General features: G+C 37.0%; 1 protein-coding gene across 3 annotated transcripts in view; it reads right to left on the bottom strand.

The window, feature by feature from the left end:
- LOC150100738 (beta-galactosidase-like) overlaps nt 1-18,018 on the bottom strand; it is a 381,618-nt gene that overhangs the window by 48,792 nt on the left and 314,808 nt on the right. For all 3 annotated transcript variants that reach the window (XM_090401983.1, XM_090401982.1, XM_090401984.1), the window contains one exon: nt 5,990-6,097. In XM_090401983.1, coding sequence (XP_090258109.1) covers nt 5,990-6,097 — 108 coding nt within the window. The remainder of the gene's footprint in view (nt 1-5,989; nt 6,098-18,018) is intronic.

Raw genomic sequence — 18,018 nt, 5'->3', positions numbered from 1 at the left:
CTGTCACCAACTAGAGGCAGAATAGTTAATTAATTCTATAATAATATATATATATATAATTAATATATATATAATATATATATATATATAATAACTATATATATAATTAACTATAATAAATTCTAACACTCTTTGACCTTGAGTTCCTTCTGTCACATGCTGCTTGAGGAAGTTGTCCTGCAATAGTTCAATAAATGCATTTTCATTCTTCTCATGAGAATCTGCTGCCACCCAATCAATATTGCTGATCTTTGAAAGAACGGATAAGGATAGCAAGTTTACGGCAGAGCTTAAATTATAAATATTGGAAGCATTAAAATTAGTTTTAATTCTTTCCTAGTGCTGTAAATATTCCATTAAACCTCCAACATGATGTCCTCACAGCACTTAAGCCTCAACACATGGAATATGAGGAGAGATTGAGAGAATGCAAATTACAGAGCCTAGTGAATAGAAGGAAGAGAAGGGATACAATCGAGATGTATAAGTTGGTAAGAGGTAATTACTAGAGTAGTGTGGATGAAATTTTTCTTAGAATTTCTGGAGACAGGTGGAGAATGAGATACTATCCCCGGAAGCAGTATAACGTGGGTGTGAGAAGGGGGTGAGGAGTAGATTTTTTTGCTTGAAGAGTTATAGGTCATTAGAAGTATTACCTGTGAGTGTGATGAGTGCAGGGACAGTGCATGCATTTAAGTTGAGGTATGATGAGCTGTGCATGTGAGAGTGGAACTTCCCACGATGAGTCTCTTGACTTCATGGACGTCTGTTGATAATAATAATAATTATTATTATTATTATTAGTGTGTTCTTCGATAGCCTAGTAATCTTATCAGCAACCTTATAATTATGCCCTCTAAACTTCATCTCTCTCTCTCTATATATATAAATCCCTAAATTCATCTATTTCCTGGCATACAGTTCCATCAATGTGGTATGCAGCTTGTGATCGATTTATCCCAAAATGTATAAATTTACATTTTAATTTTGCATTATCAGCAAACAAATGAATATTTCCTTTCAGATTATTTCCTATATCATCTATGTACAAAATAAACAGTAGTGGTCCTAGCACAGACCCTTGCACCATACCACTAGTCACCTGCTTTCTCTTGGATTCTCCTCCTCCTCCTCCATATGCTATTTTTTGATATCTGTCAAGCAGCTATCCTCTTATCCACACAAGAAGTGTCATATCCATCCCCATTTGTTCTAATTTGTATAACAGAATTCCATGAAGTATTTGGTCAACTGCCTTTGCAAAATCATTGTATAGCCATTTTCTTTATCCAACTCAGTCACCAGTCTGTTATAGAAAGTTAATAAATTACAAAGGTACGACCAACTCTTCACAAAGCAATGCCACCCCTCATAGACAATCATATTCTTATCGACTCAACTTTGAATTCTCTTTTTACCAATTTTTACAGTACTTTTACCACTACTCTGAAATACTGACTGGTCTATAATTTGTAACTGAAGTCTTAGAACCTTACTTATGCAAGGGAATGCTTTTGCCCTCTTTGTACTCCCTCAAGCCTACCAGAATGTAGGTAAATTAAAGAGCCTAGTTGGAGGCACTGCCAGCTCCCTTGCACATTCTTGCAAAATGTGAGCTGATCTTATCCCACTTGGTGCAGGGTCCGCTATGATTTATGCTACTGTGGGAAATCCCAACTGGCTTGCTGCAGAGTCTGGCATTTGCGGGAGGGGATGATTTTTTTTTTTTTTTTAATGATTGCATAAGTGTGTGTTCAGAGGACTAGTTTGCCTGTTCTGGGAGATGAAAAACCAGAGTTTCCAGGTGAAAAAAACCTAACTCCGTATGAGACCAGCACTAGCTCACCTTTAGTTGAAAGAGACCAAATAAAGGTTCCTCACATCTTGGATGGGAATCGAACCTGGGCCTTTCTGACTGAGCTAGGAAGGCTCTTGCAAAACACGAGCTGATAAACCATCTAATCCCACAGATGTATTTACATTGAGACTCTGCAATATCCCAAGAACCTTCAATTCATCCACCTCTGTTCTCACATCAGTCTCTGTCACATATGTTACAGCATTATTCTCACTTGAATGATATACCCTTGCAAAGTGGTTACTAAGAACACAACTACTTTATCTTCTTCTGTTAACTCATCACCATCAGCACTCATTAAGGTTATTCTTCCAAAGTCATTCTTCCTCTTATTTGCCACATAACAAAAGAACTCTTTGGGATTTCCTATGGCCTGCACAACTAGTTTCTTCTCGTAATCTGATTTTGCCTGCCTTACCATACTGATCACTTTTCTTCTCTGATCCTTATACTGTTCATGTGTTTGCTGGTTACCTTTCTCCTTATATATCCTCCACAGCATTTATTTTTTATGAAGCTCATGCTTAATGATATTACTCATCCATCTAACTCCTACCTGATTAACACTCCTTACCTTAGATATACAATTTAATATAGTTACTTCTAGATGCTCCTTAACTATCTCCCATGCACTACTAATATCCTTCCTTTGCAGGGTTTTATACTATGGCACAGCCTTGAGCTTTCTACTAAGATTTTCGTAATCACTTGTCTTGTAGTTCCACATATACCTCTTCTTGTCAGAATATTCCTTATTTTTTACAATCTTCCATGTCAAGACAGTATGGTTGCTTTCCCTCAATTGGAAGCAATGTGGCCACCTTGGTTATGGATAGTTCTTCTGATCCTATGACCAGGTTCAATACTTTTGCACCTCGAGTCCCCTTCATTACATGCTGCCTCATGTAGTCATCTCTCAGTAGTGTATAAATTCCATTTTCTTTCTTCGATGTGATCTCACTTCCTTCCAACATGAGGCTCTAACCATTTATAATGGTTAGAGAGTCCATATTCAGAAATGAATGGACTGAAATATGAGATAGATTGAGGGTAGGTCTTAGTTTAACAAGTGCTGGATATGCTATGTTATTACTGGGCTTCACAAAGAAATTTGACAGAATATTAAAAAGAAAGTTGTTATATAAGATGAAATAGATAGAACAGGCTTGTGGTGAATAGGAGAATGGCTGATTGACAAGTATCAGAAAATAATGTATGGGAAGGGCTATTTCTATGAGGATGAAGGTAACAGTGAAGTCCCACAGGGTTTTATCCCTGGGTCAATGCTGTTCAACTTGTTAAATAATAATAATAAAAACACTGGAAATATGAATGGACTGAAATATGAGATAGATTGAGGGTAGGTCTTAGTTTAACAAGTGCTGGATATGCTATGTTATTACTGGGCTTCACAAAGAAATTTGACAGAATATTAAAAAGAAAGTTGTTATATAAGATGAAATAGATAGAACAGGCTTGTGGTGAATAGGAGAATGGCTGATTGACAAGTATCAGAAAATAATGTATGGGAAGGGCTATTTCTATGAGGATGAAGGTAACAGTGAAGTCCCACAGGGTTTTATCCCTGGGTCAATGCTATTCAACTTGTTAAATAATAATAATAAAAACACTGGAAATAATGTGAACAGTAACGTCCAATTTCTTGTCTATGCTAGAAAATTAGGAAAATTGGGATAAAGGAACATTTCTGATACAAAATCCTTGTAGGATGATTCAGCGAACTGGTATTATGGACAATGGCAAGGGGGAATGATGTCAGTTCAACTGACGAGTGCAAGAATATAGATTTTGGACTGAAAAAATTGGCTAGTAATTTGCTAGTATTGGCTAGTAATCTGCTGAAATAGTTACTGTGACTGAATGCTTTCACAGGAATGAGGAAACCTCCAAGCATGATAAAAAATAAACTGTTATTTGTAATTACAGTCAAAGCAACTACGGCTATAAGGACAGTGGATTACGTTGTGTGTGTGTGTGTGTGTTCTTCTGGCTAGCTTATCTGTTTTAAAGGATGAAAAAAAAAACCGAGTTTTAAGGAGAAACTCAGGTTTTTCATCTCCTGTAGAACACTTACAGTTGAAAACCACTTATAAAGGGGTCCTAGAGACAGCATTCAAATCCAGGTAATAAAATTCAGATGTTAATACGTGAAGTAAGGGAGACAGGTAAATAGAAAGGAAGAAGTTAGTAAGGATTTTGTATAGGAAGGTATAGTCAATAAACATGTGAAGGTTTAGATTTGGATGACCACATCATATTGCAAAGAAGTGGGATAAGTTATAGTGGACTGTGAGAGCTTCAGACTATGTGTTCAAAGAGAGAGGTAGGGCAGGTATAGCAGGTGCTTTGGTGCCATCTAAATTAGGGAGGATCCTTGGACACCTTAAAGTGCATATGTATGCAATGATAATAGAAATAATACTAAATGGTTCAAAAATTCCTCCCATCAAAGATAGGATATAAACATAGTTCCCCCTTTCCATGCATGTGACACATGATGAAATCTCTCAGCTATAGTGGCAAATATCTATTACATACTGTTGATGTCAATGTATATAGTAGACATTACAGACTATAATGCATACACTGTTGATTAATACAGCAAACACACAATTTTTTATTTATTTATTTTTTTTTTATATACGGCTCCCACCATGAAAGGTTTTATTTGTAACTTTATAAGCACATTTGTACCATACATCGGCTAAAGATTTTTTCTATTTTATTGACTTTATATATGTCTTAATATTAACTTACTGTTTACATAGTCCAGAAACCCTGCTCTCGAAATCAAATATGGAACTTTTTAAGCCACTTCAGGTCTCCAATAAATGGAGCGATGGTCTCACACCAGGTGATGAAATTTATCTCCCACCTAAAGACTATCACAAACATTCAAACAGTTATGAAAAGCCTTAAACTACTGAAAAACCCCTTACTAAACCCATAGACACAATACTATTCTGGGCTGGTTGGATGATTTGGATTTATGACCAAAGCAACTAAGGCTATGAAGCCAGCATATTATGTCTGTAAATTGTATTCTTATGGCCAATTTGCCTATTTTGTGGGAGCTGTTCTAAGGAAAATTCACTATAGCAAACAGTCAAATTGGGATGACCACATTCCAATTTGACTGTCTAATACAAAAACTGTTCTTATAGTTAATGTGAGTTTGCTATGGTATTTATTGTTATTATTATTATTATTATTACCCCAAGACCTCATGGAGTAAAAGACTCATCTGGAAGGTCCTTTTATCACACACACACACATCTCATCATATCATGTCTTAAACACACTCAAACTTCTTGCAGACACCACACACTCAGGCAAGGCATTCCAATCATTCACAACTCTGCATGAAAAAACCTGCCTCTCACTCCTCTACTCACACACTCTTTATACAGTTTCCAGGGATTACCTCTGGTTCTCCCCTGATCTCTCACTATTCTCTGTAGAACTTCTCCAGCATTGATCCTATAACAACCTCTTACCAACTTGTAGGTCTCCATCATATCTCCCCTCTTCCTCCTGTCCACCAGACTCTGCAAGTTACATCTTCTCAATCTTTCCTCATACTCGACATTCCAGAGGTCAAAAACTACCTTAGTTAGTCACCTTTGGACCGTTTCCAGCATCTCTTCATCTTTCTGAAAACCCAATGACCAAATCTGGACACAATAGTCCCTGTGTGGCCCAATCAAAGCCTCAAGAGAACAAGAATCTCCCTACTTCTACACGTCAGTGTCCTCTGCATCATTCCCAGAAGCCTTTGTGTTATCTTCACAATTTTGGCGATGTGTCCCCTAAATTTTAGATCCTTATCCACACTCACCTCGAGATCTCTTATTTCCTCTACCTCCAACAATATATTCTCACCAAGCATAAATTCTGCATCCCATCTTTGTTTTCCAAATTTTAAAACCTTACATTTTGCAACATTGAACTCGAATCCCCATTTCCGTGTCCAATCACACAATTTATTCAAGTTTTCTTGTAAGGCCACAACATCATCACTACTCTTTATGGTTCATCCCAACTTTGCATCATCTGTACTGTTTATTATTTATTATGCATATATAGACACAAACACACACACAAACTTACCTTATCCACAAACACATAACCTCTATCTCTGAGTCCAGGAATATTTAACACTGCTGGGTCAGAAGGGAGGAAAGATACTCTGGTTGCATACATAACAAATCCATATGGCTAAGAGTAACAATAACAATAAAATATTAATCGGGATCTGTCAAAAACAACCAGCTACTATAAAATGCTATTTTTATATCAAAATATAAGATGCTTATACAAATAATTACAATCAAAATAAGCAAATGAATTGTGCCTAAAATTGTGACAAATTTTAATTATTATATAATAATCACAGTATTCGTTTTAATTTATCACACATATAACAAATTTGACCTAAGATAGGTTGAAAAAATTCCACTACACTTATCAGATTTTTATATATGTTCAGTTTTATATCTTTTCATAGGATTAATGCATGATCCTAAATTATGTAGAACATAGGCACTTATAACTAGTACTTGAAAAACATATATACATGTTTGCATGTAGTATATTAAAAGAATATTGACAATATGTACATTTCAAACCGTTTAATTTTACCAAAAAATTACTTATCTGATGTTCATATTCTTGCAGGTGACTAGATTTTCTTGAACATCACTAAGGAATAGCAATTTATGCTCCTTATAAGATTATTACTATTATCATCACACTTCCATACTAAGAAGACTCTCACTATAAGAAGTATGTATTCATTAACTATCACTATGGCCATTATATAGTGCCTTAAACTTATTTGCTACCTGTCTCTGTTCTAGTTATATCCAATACAGTGTATTTCATTCACTCAATATCCTCTGCACTTCTTGAGTAAAAAAAAAAATTACTTCTCAGTTCCTTACTCATCAATCTTTTATACAACTCAGGGAAGGCAATGTTCTTGTCTTTCCCTCTTATATTTTCTATAAGAGGGTAACACAAGAACGTTGTCAGAAATGCAAGTAATTTCTCTCAACTCATTACCTTCTGTCTCCTATGCTTTGCAATCACATTTAATCAATCTGACATCACCATCAACATTTGAACGTCTTGATATATTTATTAATCAATCATCTTTCATCCTGTTCAGAATGTTCCTCATCCTCTTCAAAACCAGGTGATCAAATCTGTGCAGTGTATCCCAAATTTAGTTTGATCAACAGAACAATAGCCTCGTTTGTCTCTATCAATCATTTTCATCATGGCAATTATCAGAACTCTCAAACTGGCTTTCCCAACAGCTCCTGATCCATCAGTGTCCCCTCCACTTCTTTCACATAGCTTTACAAATGGTGTATCTGGCATTCCACCTCCGTATTTGAATGTGTAGAACTTAATTATCAGCAAGAGTGAAATCTCATTTGTCTGCCAAACTCCAAACTCTAAGCCTATTGAAAATTTTCTGGTCAGTACAATGATATTAATATTGTGTCATTCTTTATGGCAAAAACTTTGCATCATCTGCCAAAGAACTGAATATTCCTCAAACTACTCATTATATTGAAGTTTGCCTGAGAAGATGGCATATGCTTTTCACTTCCATTTTTTGTATAAAGCAGTACACATTAGCAGTACAAAAATGGAAACAGCCAAGAATGTTAATATTTATAGAGAATTACAATTACTAGATAATGGCTGTTTATAGATCTCATTCTTTTATGCCTTATGACTTTACATAAGAACTGGACACCATACTACATGACATCGATCATGATAATGTTATCATAATTGGTGACATAAATACTGATCTGCTAAGTGACAGCCGTTATTCTCTCAATTTCATGTATTTATTAGCCATGTATGGCTTTGAGCAACATGTAAATATCCCAAAGAGGATTTTAATGGCTGTGCTTTGTGTTTGGATCATGTGTTTGTAAGAACACAAAGTCTGACTAAAACCAAGACAGCAATGTTAAAACAGCTAATCACAGATCACTTTCTGATAGCCATAAGAATCCATCTACAGTCAGCATCTACAGACACAAAAGATGTCAGCATCCATTATCCTAGAATAAACTACAGTGTGCTAAAACATAAATTAAGTATCATACCCTGGGAGCAAATGCAATCTGAAACCAATGTTGATGATGCTTACTGCAAATTCATTAACATATTAGATACTGAAATACAACATGGCACTGTCATACTCCAAGGAAACAGGTGCAAACTAGCGAAGCCATGGATAATGCAAGACATAAAACAATGTAAAAAACTAAGAGATTAAAAAAAAATAAAAAACACAAAAAATACCCTCACAATGAAGCTATGAGAATAGCTTCAGATATTATAGGAACCAAGTAAGTCGAAAAAGGAAAGAAGGAAAAACACGAGTATTACTGTAATGAATTTTTGAAATGTGAAGGTGGTGCCAAAAAACAATGGAAATTAGTAAACAATATACTGGGCAAAAATATCTGAGAACCAACACTTCCAAGATTTAGTAATGAGGAGAGCAATCATATAGCAAGCAATCATAATCACATGAGGTGGTCTGGTGTGAAATAGTGACCAATGCAACCAAATATACAGCTGGATGCTGCTATAGGCCAGGGAGTATAGGGGGAGATATTGAATTCATGCATCAGCAAATTAGTGCAATGAGTGCATGTTTAGTGATTATTATGGAGGATTTTAATTATGGTGATACAAATTGGAAGGAGGAAATATCACGTAACAAAAAGGAAATGGAGTTCATACATCTTCTACGAGATAATTACTTGAAACAGCACATAACTGAAGGGACACGTGGTGTCAGAGTGTTGGACCTGGTTATTGGTTCAGAGGATATAAGCATAAGTAAGGTGTCCTCGTTACCTCCAATTGGTGAAAGCGATCATGTGGTATTGACTTGGGAGGTTGCAAAATCTGTGGATTTTTCTGTTAAGAAGGGGTATATACAGAACTACAGTTAGGCAATTATAACAAGCTTTGGAGTGAGATTGCAGCCATCCCATGACAGAACATATCGCAGGGGAAAGATGTTAGCAGTGCATGGGATGAAATCAGCGGGTATCTGAGGAAAGCAATATCAGATTGTGTCCCCATGGTCAGGAAGTCAAACAAGACAGGCATTAGATGGATAAGCAGTAGTATCAAGCTTGACCTGCAAAAAAAAAGAAAATGATATGGAGAATTTACAAGGAGAAAGGCGATTGGTACACCCATGAGCAGTACAAGGCTCAAGCTAGGAAGGTTACCAGCATAGTAAGAAAAGCTAAATCAGATTATGAGAAGACCTTAGCCAAAGAGATCAAGGGTAATCCCAAAGAGTTCTTCCGCTATGTGGCAAGTAAATGGAAGATGACTTCGGAAGGATAACTTTAGTGGGTGTGCTGATGGTATTGAGGTGACAAAATCAGATGTAATAGTCAAGTTACTGAGTGATCACTTTTCAAAAGTCTATCACTCAAGTGAGGATATCTCTGTACCTGTAGCAATAACTAATAGGAAAATTGAAGCTAAGAAATCAGAGGTATTTAATATACTGCAAAATTTAAATGCAAACACTGCTATAGGTTTAGATGGAATATCAGCTCGGGTGTTGCGTTAATGTGCAAAGGAATTGTCAACCCCTCTTACTTGGATATTTAACTTAAGTTTGAACTCTGGTATGGTCTCTAGGGAGTGGAAGTTAGGCAAAGTGGTTCCTTTGCATAAAGGTGGCTCTAAAACTGCAGTTGTTAATTACAGACCAATCACCATCTCAGGAGTAGTGGTAAAAGTATTGGAAAAGTTGGTTAAAGACAAAATTCAAGAATGGGTGGATCAGGATATGATACTCTATAGAGGCCAACATGGTTTTGTTAAAGGTAGATCCTGCCTTAGCAAATCTATTAACTTTTCATAATAGAATGACATCTGAGTTGGACAAAGGAACTGGCTACACAGTGGTACTTCTGGATTTTGCTAAGGCTTTTGACAGGATACCCCATGGAACACTGTTATGCAAATTGGAGCAGATGGGAATGGATACTAAATTGGTGATATGGATAAGAGAATGGCTCAGGGAGAAGAGATACCAGAAGGTGGTGTATGGAGGAGCAGAGTCCAGGATGAGGCAGTGACCAGTGGTGTGCCTCAGGGCTCTGTGCTTGGGCCATTGTTGTTTAATTTGTATATAAATGATATATACAAATAGGAATCTGAAACCTGTGTGATAGAGAGATATTCAGTTGTTTGCTGATGATGCAAAGTTGGGTAGTGCAATAAAAAATCAAGCTGATGTTGAAAGTTTGCTGGATAATTTAAATAAGCTGGTAGAATGGGCAAAAGGTAATGGATGTCAGTTCAATGTGGAAAAGTGTAAATTCATGCATTTTGGGATTAAAAGATTACCAGCTGTGTATTACATTGATGAAAGAGTACTCCAAAAGATTGATGAGGATAGGGACTTAGGAGTGGTGATAGATAGGGAGATGAAGTTCGGAGGACACATTGCTAAGGTGTCCAAGATTGCACATAGGATTACTTGGTTGTTGAGGAACACACTGACATCCAGAGATAAAGAGGTTATTATTCCCCTTTATAAAGCATTGATACTTCCACATTTGGATTACTGTGCTCAGGTCTGGTCACCTGGATTCCTTGGAGATGAGGAGGCTGCGGAGAGGGTTCAGAGAAGAGTGACTAAGTTGGTAAGTGATGTAAAAAATGCTCCCTGCATTGATAGATTGAGAACTTGTGGATTGCAGAGGTTGATTGATAGGTGGAGAAGAGGGGATATGATATAAATTACTGAAAGGTTTTTATAGGATTGAATGCAGGGGAAATGTTTCAGCTGTGTGATAGTGATATAAGAACAAGAGGTCATCCCTGGAAATTAAAGAAGAGTGTGGTTAACAAGGATGTTAGAACAAGGTTTTTTGCCTGGAGGGTGGTGAATGAGTGGAATTCATTGCCTGACTTAGTTGTGAGCTCTTCGTCTGTAAATGAATTCAAGAAGAGATATGACAGATATTGTTTTGCTAGTTTGGGTCTCCCGCGATGAGTCTACTGACTCCATGGAGATACCCGTAATCGTAATAATAATAATAATAATAATAATAATAATAATAGATTTAAACAGTGAAAGAATGTTAGCAGACAGATTTAATAATTACTCTGTAACCACCAATGAAAAACTTGTAAATAGTCCTAATATTCCATCTGTAAGTTGAGGACTTAAAAGAAATTAGAGTTCAAAGTACATTTTTTCTACTTGTGAGAAAGAAATTAAAAACATTATAATGAAACTTTAAAACTTTTCTGCTCCAGGCCAAGATAGTATTAATGTCAGAATTGTGCGGGAGTGCTAGGAATGTCTGATAGCTCCTTTGATATCTATCTTCAATCTATCGATGATGAATGGTGTGTTTTCAGCAAAATTTAAGAACGCTGTCGAAAATAGTGGAGAAATTAGTAAAAAAAATAGATTACCGCATTTTTCGATAGATAACATGTGCATTATCTATACAAAAAAGTCTAAATTCGTTAAAAATGAACATGCGCGGTATACATTAGAAAGGCATGAGAGGTAAATCAAATGTAATAACAGAACTAAGGTAGAAGTATTACTTAATATTTATTGAACATTACACTATTCAAATCCAAAAAATTCTTCATCAGACTCAATATTGAAAGAATCAATTGCATTAAAAATTTCGTTTGGTATTTCTTCAGCTTCATAATCATTGTTACTGGACACCACTGCATTCCCTGGTGCTTTAATAAACCACTTCTAACACAATTTTCACTTACAGCAGCCCAACTTTCTACAATCCATGTAACTATATCTTTATATGATGTTCTTTTCATGTGCCCTGTTTTGTTATATTCATGGATGCCATTCATCATCCAGTCTTCCCACTTAGCCCACAGATTGTCTTTGAATGGTTTATTTACTGCAAGATCAAGGGGATGGAGATTTTTTGTTAAATGACCTGGAATGACGGCCAATTTGGAATACTTACAATTGTTTTAACTTCTGCTGTTGTGTGTGTGCCCCACACGAATCCAACACTAACAAAGATTTTGGGTTGAAAAATGTCATTTATCTCTTTCATCACACATTCTCCAACCAAAATTTCATAACCTCGGAATTTATCCAACCTTTATCATTAGCAGTAACAATAATATCTTTGGAATCACAACCTTTTGGAACAGTCTTTCTTTTGAAAAACACCATTGGTGGCAGTTTGGAACCATCTGCAGTTACGCAGAGAACCACAGTAAAGTTAGACCTTTCGTGCCCTGCTGTAGCAACTGAAACCCCTTTTGCTCCCTTCAGATTCACAATCTAGAACTAGGCATGTCAAAACTTATGGGAACCTCATCCATATTCCCAAAGTGACAAGTATCAAACCCATACAAGTTTTCTCTCAAAAACAAAAGAAATTTAGCTACTTTTGCTTCCCAGTTGCACAGCAAATTTTGTCCAACACTAGTGGACGAGCACACACTTAAATTGTTTCTCTTCATAAATCCAAAAACCCAAGATGGGTAGGCCTTGAAATCCTTTATATTATCGTTTTGTGCAATTCTTTTCAATTCCTGCAACACACGGACAGTAGATATTCTCATACCTTTAGCTCTTTCACTAACAACCCAATCAAACAGAATTTTTCTATGGTTGGCCACAAGCACCTTCTAAATCTCATAGCATGTTTCCTCGTATGTAAACATTTCAGGACTGTTTCAGCCTTTCGCCATTCACGAACACTACTTTCTCCAATACTGAACAATCTATCAGCTTCACGATTCCCTTTTTTCCTTTGCTACTTCTACCACTTCAAGCTTGAACTGCACTGTGTAGGATTTTCTCCAAGAAGTATTCTGTCTTCCATGGGTAATTCAGATCTAATAACAAAAAATATAAACAAATAATAATTTACTTTATGAAATATTTTAAAACAGGATGTACGGAATAATCGACCACGGCTACTAGCAATGCACGTGCTTTTAAAGAATCTTCCATCCTCTGTCTGTACTTACCTAACCTAACCTAACTCTACCATAGTTGGCGCATGCACATTATCTATAAATCAAAAGGAAGAATGAATATGGTAGTAACATTATTCAAATTAAGGGGATATTAAATCCCACATTGTTTTAAAACCGAATAAGAAACTCAAGGATCGGAATCAGAGTTTCATGCCGAATATAGTAAACTATAAAAGTATCGCTATAAATATCATTCTTTTCGCTATACCCTTTGGTATCTATTTGGCCTAGCTACTCACTGATGAAGCCTCAAAAAGGCTGAAACTGGTCTGGGTAGTGACCTCCCACCATAATGTAATAACAGCATACATTTCCTAGGAAATGTGTTTTTGCATTATGGAAAATACCAAGATTAGCGATCAGAACTTTCCCCATCTTTGCAACGAGTTGCCTGAGATTGTACTACGTACTAGGACTACTTGCATTAGCTCACGCTAGTGGCCGCCGATACTTTTATAGTTTACTATATTCGGCATGAAACTCTCTGATTCCAATCCTTGAGTTTCTTATTTGGTTTTAAAACAATGTGGGATTTAATATCCCCTTAATTTGAATAATGTTTATATCACTGAAATGAAGCCTATTGGCTCTTTATATTTAAGTAACTTAATGGTTGCACCTGTTTGACAATTCCAATAGCAGAGTATATAAGTTCTTTTTGCTATACCCTTTGGTATCTATTTGGTCTAGCTACTTACTGATGAAGAATCAAAAAGGCTGAAATCAGTGTGGGTAGTGACCTCCCACCATAATGTAATAACAGCATACATTTCCTAGGAAATGCGTTTTTACATTATGGAAAATACCAAGATTAGCGATCAGAACTTTCCTCACCTTTGCAACGAGTTCACTGAGATTGTACTACGTACTAGGACTACTTGCATTAGCTCACGCTAGTGGCCGCCGATACTTTTATAGTTTACTATATTCGGCATGAAACTCTCTGATTCCAATCCTTGAGTTTCTTATTTGGTTTTAAAACAATGTGGGATTTAATATCCCCTTAATTTGAATAATGTTTATATCGCCGAAATGAAGCCTGTTGGCTCTTTATATTTAAGTATGGTAGTAACTTTTTTAGGGAAAAAAACACTGAGCATGCTCCTGAACTTCACAAACTTGATTTATTCATCACAAGACCAACACAAACTAACTTTAGCAGTATTTCTAGACCTGAAGAAAGCTTTTGACACAATATCCCATGATGATATTTTATTAAAAAAACTCAAGAATATAGGAATTAGAAACTGTGAACATGACTGGTTTAGGAGTTATTTAATGTCTAGATCACAAGCAGTAAAAATCAACAAAAGTTATAGCAATTTCATCAGGTAAAATGTGGTGTTCACCAAGATTCTGTGCTTGGGCCAGTACTATTTATAATTTACATCAACAACTTCTGTGACCTACAGTTATCAAGTAAAGTAAACACCTTTGATGATACTGCATTCATTTCAATGCAAATTCTGTAAATGAAATTAAAAATATGGTGAACAGAGATTTGGAATTTCTAAATCACTTAGGGAATTGAACAACATAGATTCGAATATAAATTAAATTATACTTTAATAAATCTTTCCGATATTTCGGCAACGTCACATTGCCATTTTCAAAAGGAACTTACTTTTGAAAATGGCACGTGCCATTTTCAAAAGTAACTTAAAGGAACTTAAAGGCACGTGCATGCAGGCACTACAACACAGTAACTGAGAATGAAGATATGAAGCTATCGTTCTCCTAGAAGTCCTGATGGTGCTCTCTAGCGGGCTAAGTAGGTGTTCTTGGCCGTTGGTTGTTGGGCTGAAAGTCTGCTGATGTATGCCCCCCAAATTTGGGGCAGTCGCATACAACCAAATTTGTTGAGGTTTGGAGAGTTTCTTAGGGCTGAGGCTGATTCCATAAATAGTCTTTTGAATTTGTATTTGCTACGGTGTATTACTGTAGCTTTCTTCCACCGTATTCTGTGATGTGTATCCAGAGCATGGTCTGCAAGACCAGAATGGCTGTACTCGTGAAACCGGATGTAGTCCTTGTGTTCAGAAATTCTACTCCCAAAAATACATAAAGAAAATGTGCCATTACGTCCAATAGTGGATGGCATTGATTCCCCCACATACAAACTAGCTAAACATTTGGCCAAAGAGCTCACACCCTCTATACTGGCAACACACCATCACACATAAAAAACTCAGCCCATTTCAAAGCCAGCATAGAAAACCTTACACTCCAACATACTGACATAATGGTCAGCTTTGATGTCTCCTCCTTATTCACAAATGTTTCACTCAAGGAAACTTTAGAGCTAATCCAAGCTAAATTTTCTCCCGATATCTCAGCCCTGTTTCAGTTCACAATGAACTTAGGCTATTTTGTTTGGCAGGGAAAATTTTTTCTTCAAAGACCTTTGAAGAAAAAGCCTTAGCCTCAGCCCCACAAAACCCAACCATATGGCTTTGCTACGTTGATGATGTGCTTGCTATTTGACCACATGGCTCTGATACACTCCTTCTTAACACACTTAATCAACCAAACAACCAGAATTAAGTTCACCCTGGAAAAAGAGGAAAACAACAGCCTCCTTTTCCCAAACCCACTAGTCACCTGCCAGCCTGATGGAACCTTGGTTTTCTCAGTTTACAGAAAACCCACCCATACAGGTAGATATATTCACCAACAATCACCCCCCCCTCACAACAATATGGAGTGGTGAAAACACTATACAACAGGGCTAAACTAATCTGTTCTAACGACATGGCCCTAAACACTAAACTAAATCACATCCTCAACACTTTCTCAGCCAATGGCTACCCCCCCCCCCAAAAAAAAAATTCAAAAAATATTAAAACCTACAAACCACAGCCCCCCTCCCCCCCTCCACAACAAAGATTACTCTAAAATCCATTCCCATTCCTTATCCGTTCCACCAAAGACCAACCACTTCCCCTAGACCTACCTGGTGTATACCAGGTCCCTTGCAGTTGTAAACTGTCGTACTTTGGCCAAACAGGCAGGACAGCGAATATCAGAATTTCTGAACACAAGGACTACAAGTTTCACAAGTACAGCCATTCTGGTCTTGCAGACCATGCTCTGGATACACACCACAGAATACGGTGGAAGAAAGCTACAGTAATACACCGTAGCAAATACAAATTCAAAAGACTATTTATGGAATCACCCTCATCCCTAAGAAACTCTCCAAACCTCAACAAATTTGGTTGTATGCGACTGCCCCAAATTTGGGAGGCATACATCAGCAGACCAACGGCCAAGAACACCTACTTAGCCCGCTAGAGGGCACCATCAGGACTTCTAGGAGAACGATAGCTTCATATCTTCATTCTCAGTTACTGTGTTGTAGTGCCTGCGTGCATGTGCCTTTTTGTAAGTTTCTTTTGAAAATGGCAACGTGACGTTGCCGAAATATCGGAAATATTTATTAAAGTATAATTTAATTTATATTCGAATCTACGTTGTTCAATTCTCTAAGTGATTTAGAAATGCATAACCAACGTATAAGCCTGTCTATGAGAGATTTGCAAATGGTGACAAATTGGTTTCATGTGAACAAACTAACTCTCAATGCTGGAAAAACAAAATTTATAATTGTTAAACTCGAAAATACACCTAATAGTAAAACCAAATTTTCCATTCCTATATTCCTACATAACTGGAATTATAAAAGTAAGTAAAATTATAACTGTATGGGGATAGAAAATGTGAATACTATAACCTACCTAGGATTAAAAATAGACAGCAACTTAAGCTGGAAACCATATATTATAGAAGTACGCAACAAAGTAAGATTTATGCTACCTCGAGTCTTCTTAAAGAAATTTTTAGCTCTGACAATGTTAAGAACATTATATTTCACCTGGATACAAACTGTTATACAGTACAGTATACTAAGCTGGGAGGAACATATCACACCACAATGACACTACTAATCTTTTTACAAATAAATTAATACGTGCTTTAACCAAATTTAACGAAAGATGAGCGAGTGGCGTTATATAGCGACTCCAATATTAAAGGTGTGCTAGAGGATAGAATGCACAAGGTATGTTTTTCAGGCGGTAAAATGAGTAGAGTGATTGAGGCATTGGATGTGAGGCGGGAGCGAGCAAAAGAGTTAATAATATTAATTGGCACAAATGATTTGAGAGAGAACAAAGAGCATGTCAGAATGAATATCAGGAGGCTGCTTGGAAAGATAAAAGCGAAGAGTGTGACAGGAAGGGTAGTCAGCGTGTTGCCTAGGTATGACTGTAGTGAAATGAGGCAGAGAGCAAGGATTATGAATGATATGCTGACTGAAATGTGTGAGGAGATGGGAGTACAGTTTGTTAATGTGTGGAATGAGTTTAGGGACGAATTGAGCTGTATGGGAGCGATGGACTGCATTTGAGTGGTTATGGTGTGAGTCGCTTGGAGAGACTGCTGCTGGAAGGTACAGAAGTGAATAGAGAGAATGAATCAGATCAAGAGCGGAGTGATGTGGAAGAGCAGGAGAGTAAGACAGGAGGGATTGAAGAGGTGGATATGAATGGGGAAGTGAGTGGTATGAGTATAGAAAATGAGAGAATGGGTGTGCAAGAGGAGCAGGGACGCGGGGAGGCTCAGGGTGGACAGGGGTACACAGCCTGAGAAAGGTAGATGCTCCAAGAGGAGGTGAGAGCATGTGTAGGCAGGAAAGAAATGGGATGACCAGGGATCAAGAGGAAACAGATGGAATTGAAAAGGGTTCTAAAATGAAGAAACAGAAAGGGAAATAGCCCCAGTCCAGCATGGAGAGATCACATCAAGTGAGTGGTATCAGTGGAACTAGCTGTAGATCCAGAAATCAGCTGTTGTGTTTGTATACCAATGCTAGAAGTATAAGAAACAAGGCGGATGAAATGGTTGCACTAATTGCATCTGTTCACCCAAAGATTGTCGGAATAAGTGAGACATGGTTAGATGAGGGAAGACATCCTGACAGGAATAGAGATGGAAGGGTATGATATGTTTCGTGAGGATAGAAGGGGTAAAAAGGGAGGGGGAATGCTATTGATGATAGAGAAAGGGTTATGTCCATGCAA

This window comes from Typopeltis vanoorti, chromosome 12 (assembly GCF_054136105.1).
Source record: "Typopeltis vanoorti isolate ZY-2024b chromosome 12, IOZ_Tvanoo_1.0, whole genome shotgun sequence".
NCBI lineage: Eukaryota > Metazoa > Arthropoda > Arachnida > Uropygi > Thelyphonidae > Typopeltis > Typopeltis vanoorti.
This window is presented reverse-complemented; position numbering and strand designations above follow the sequence as displayed.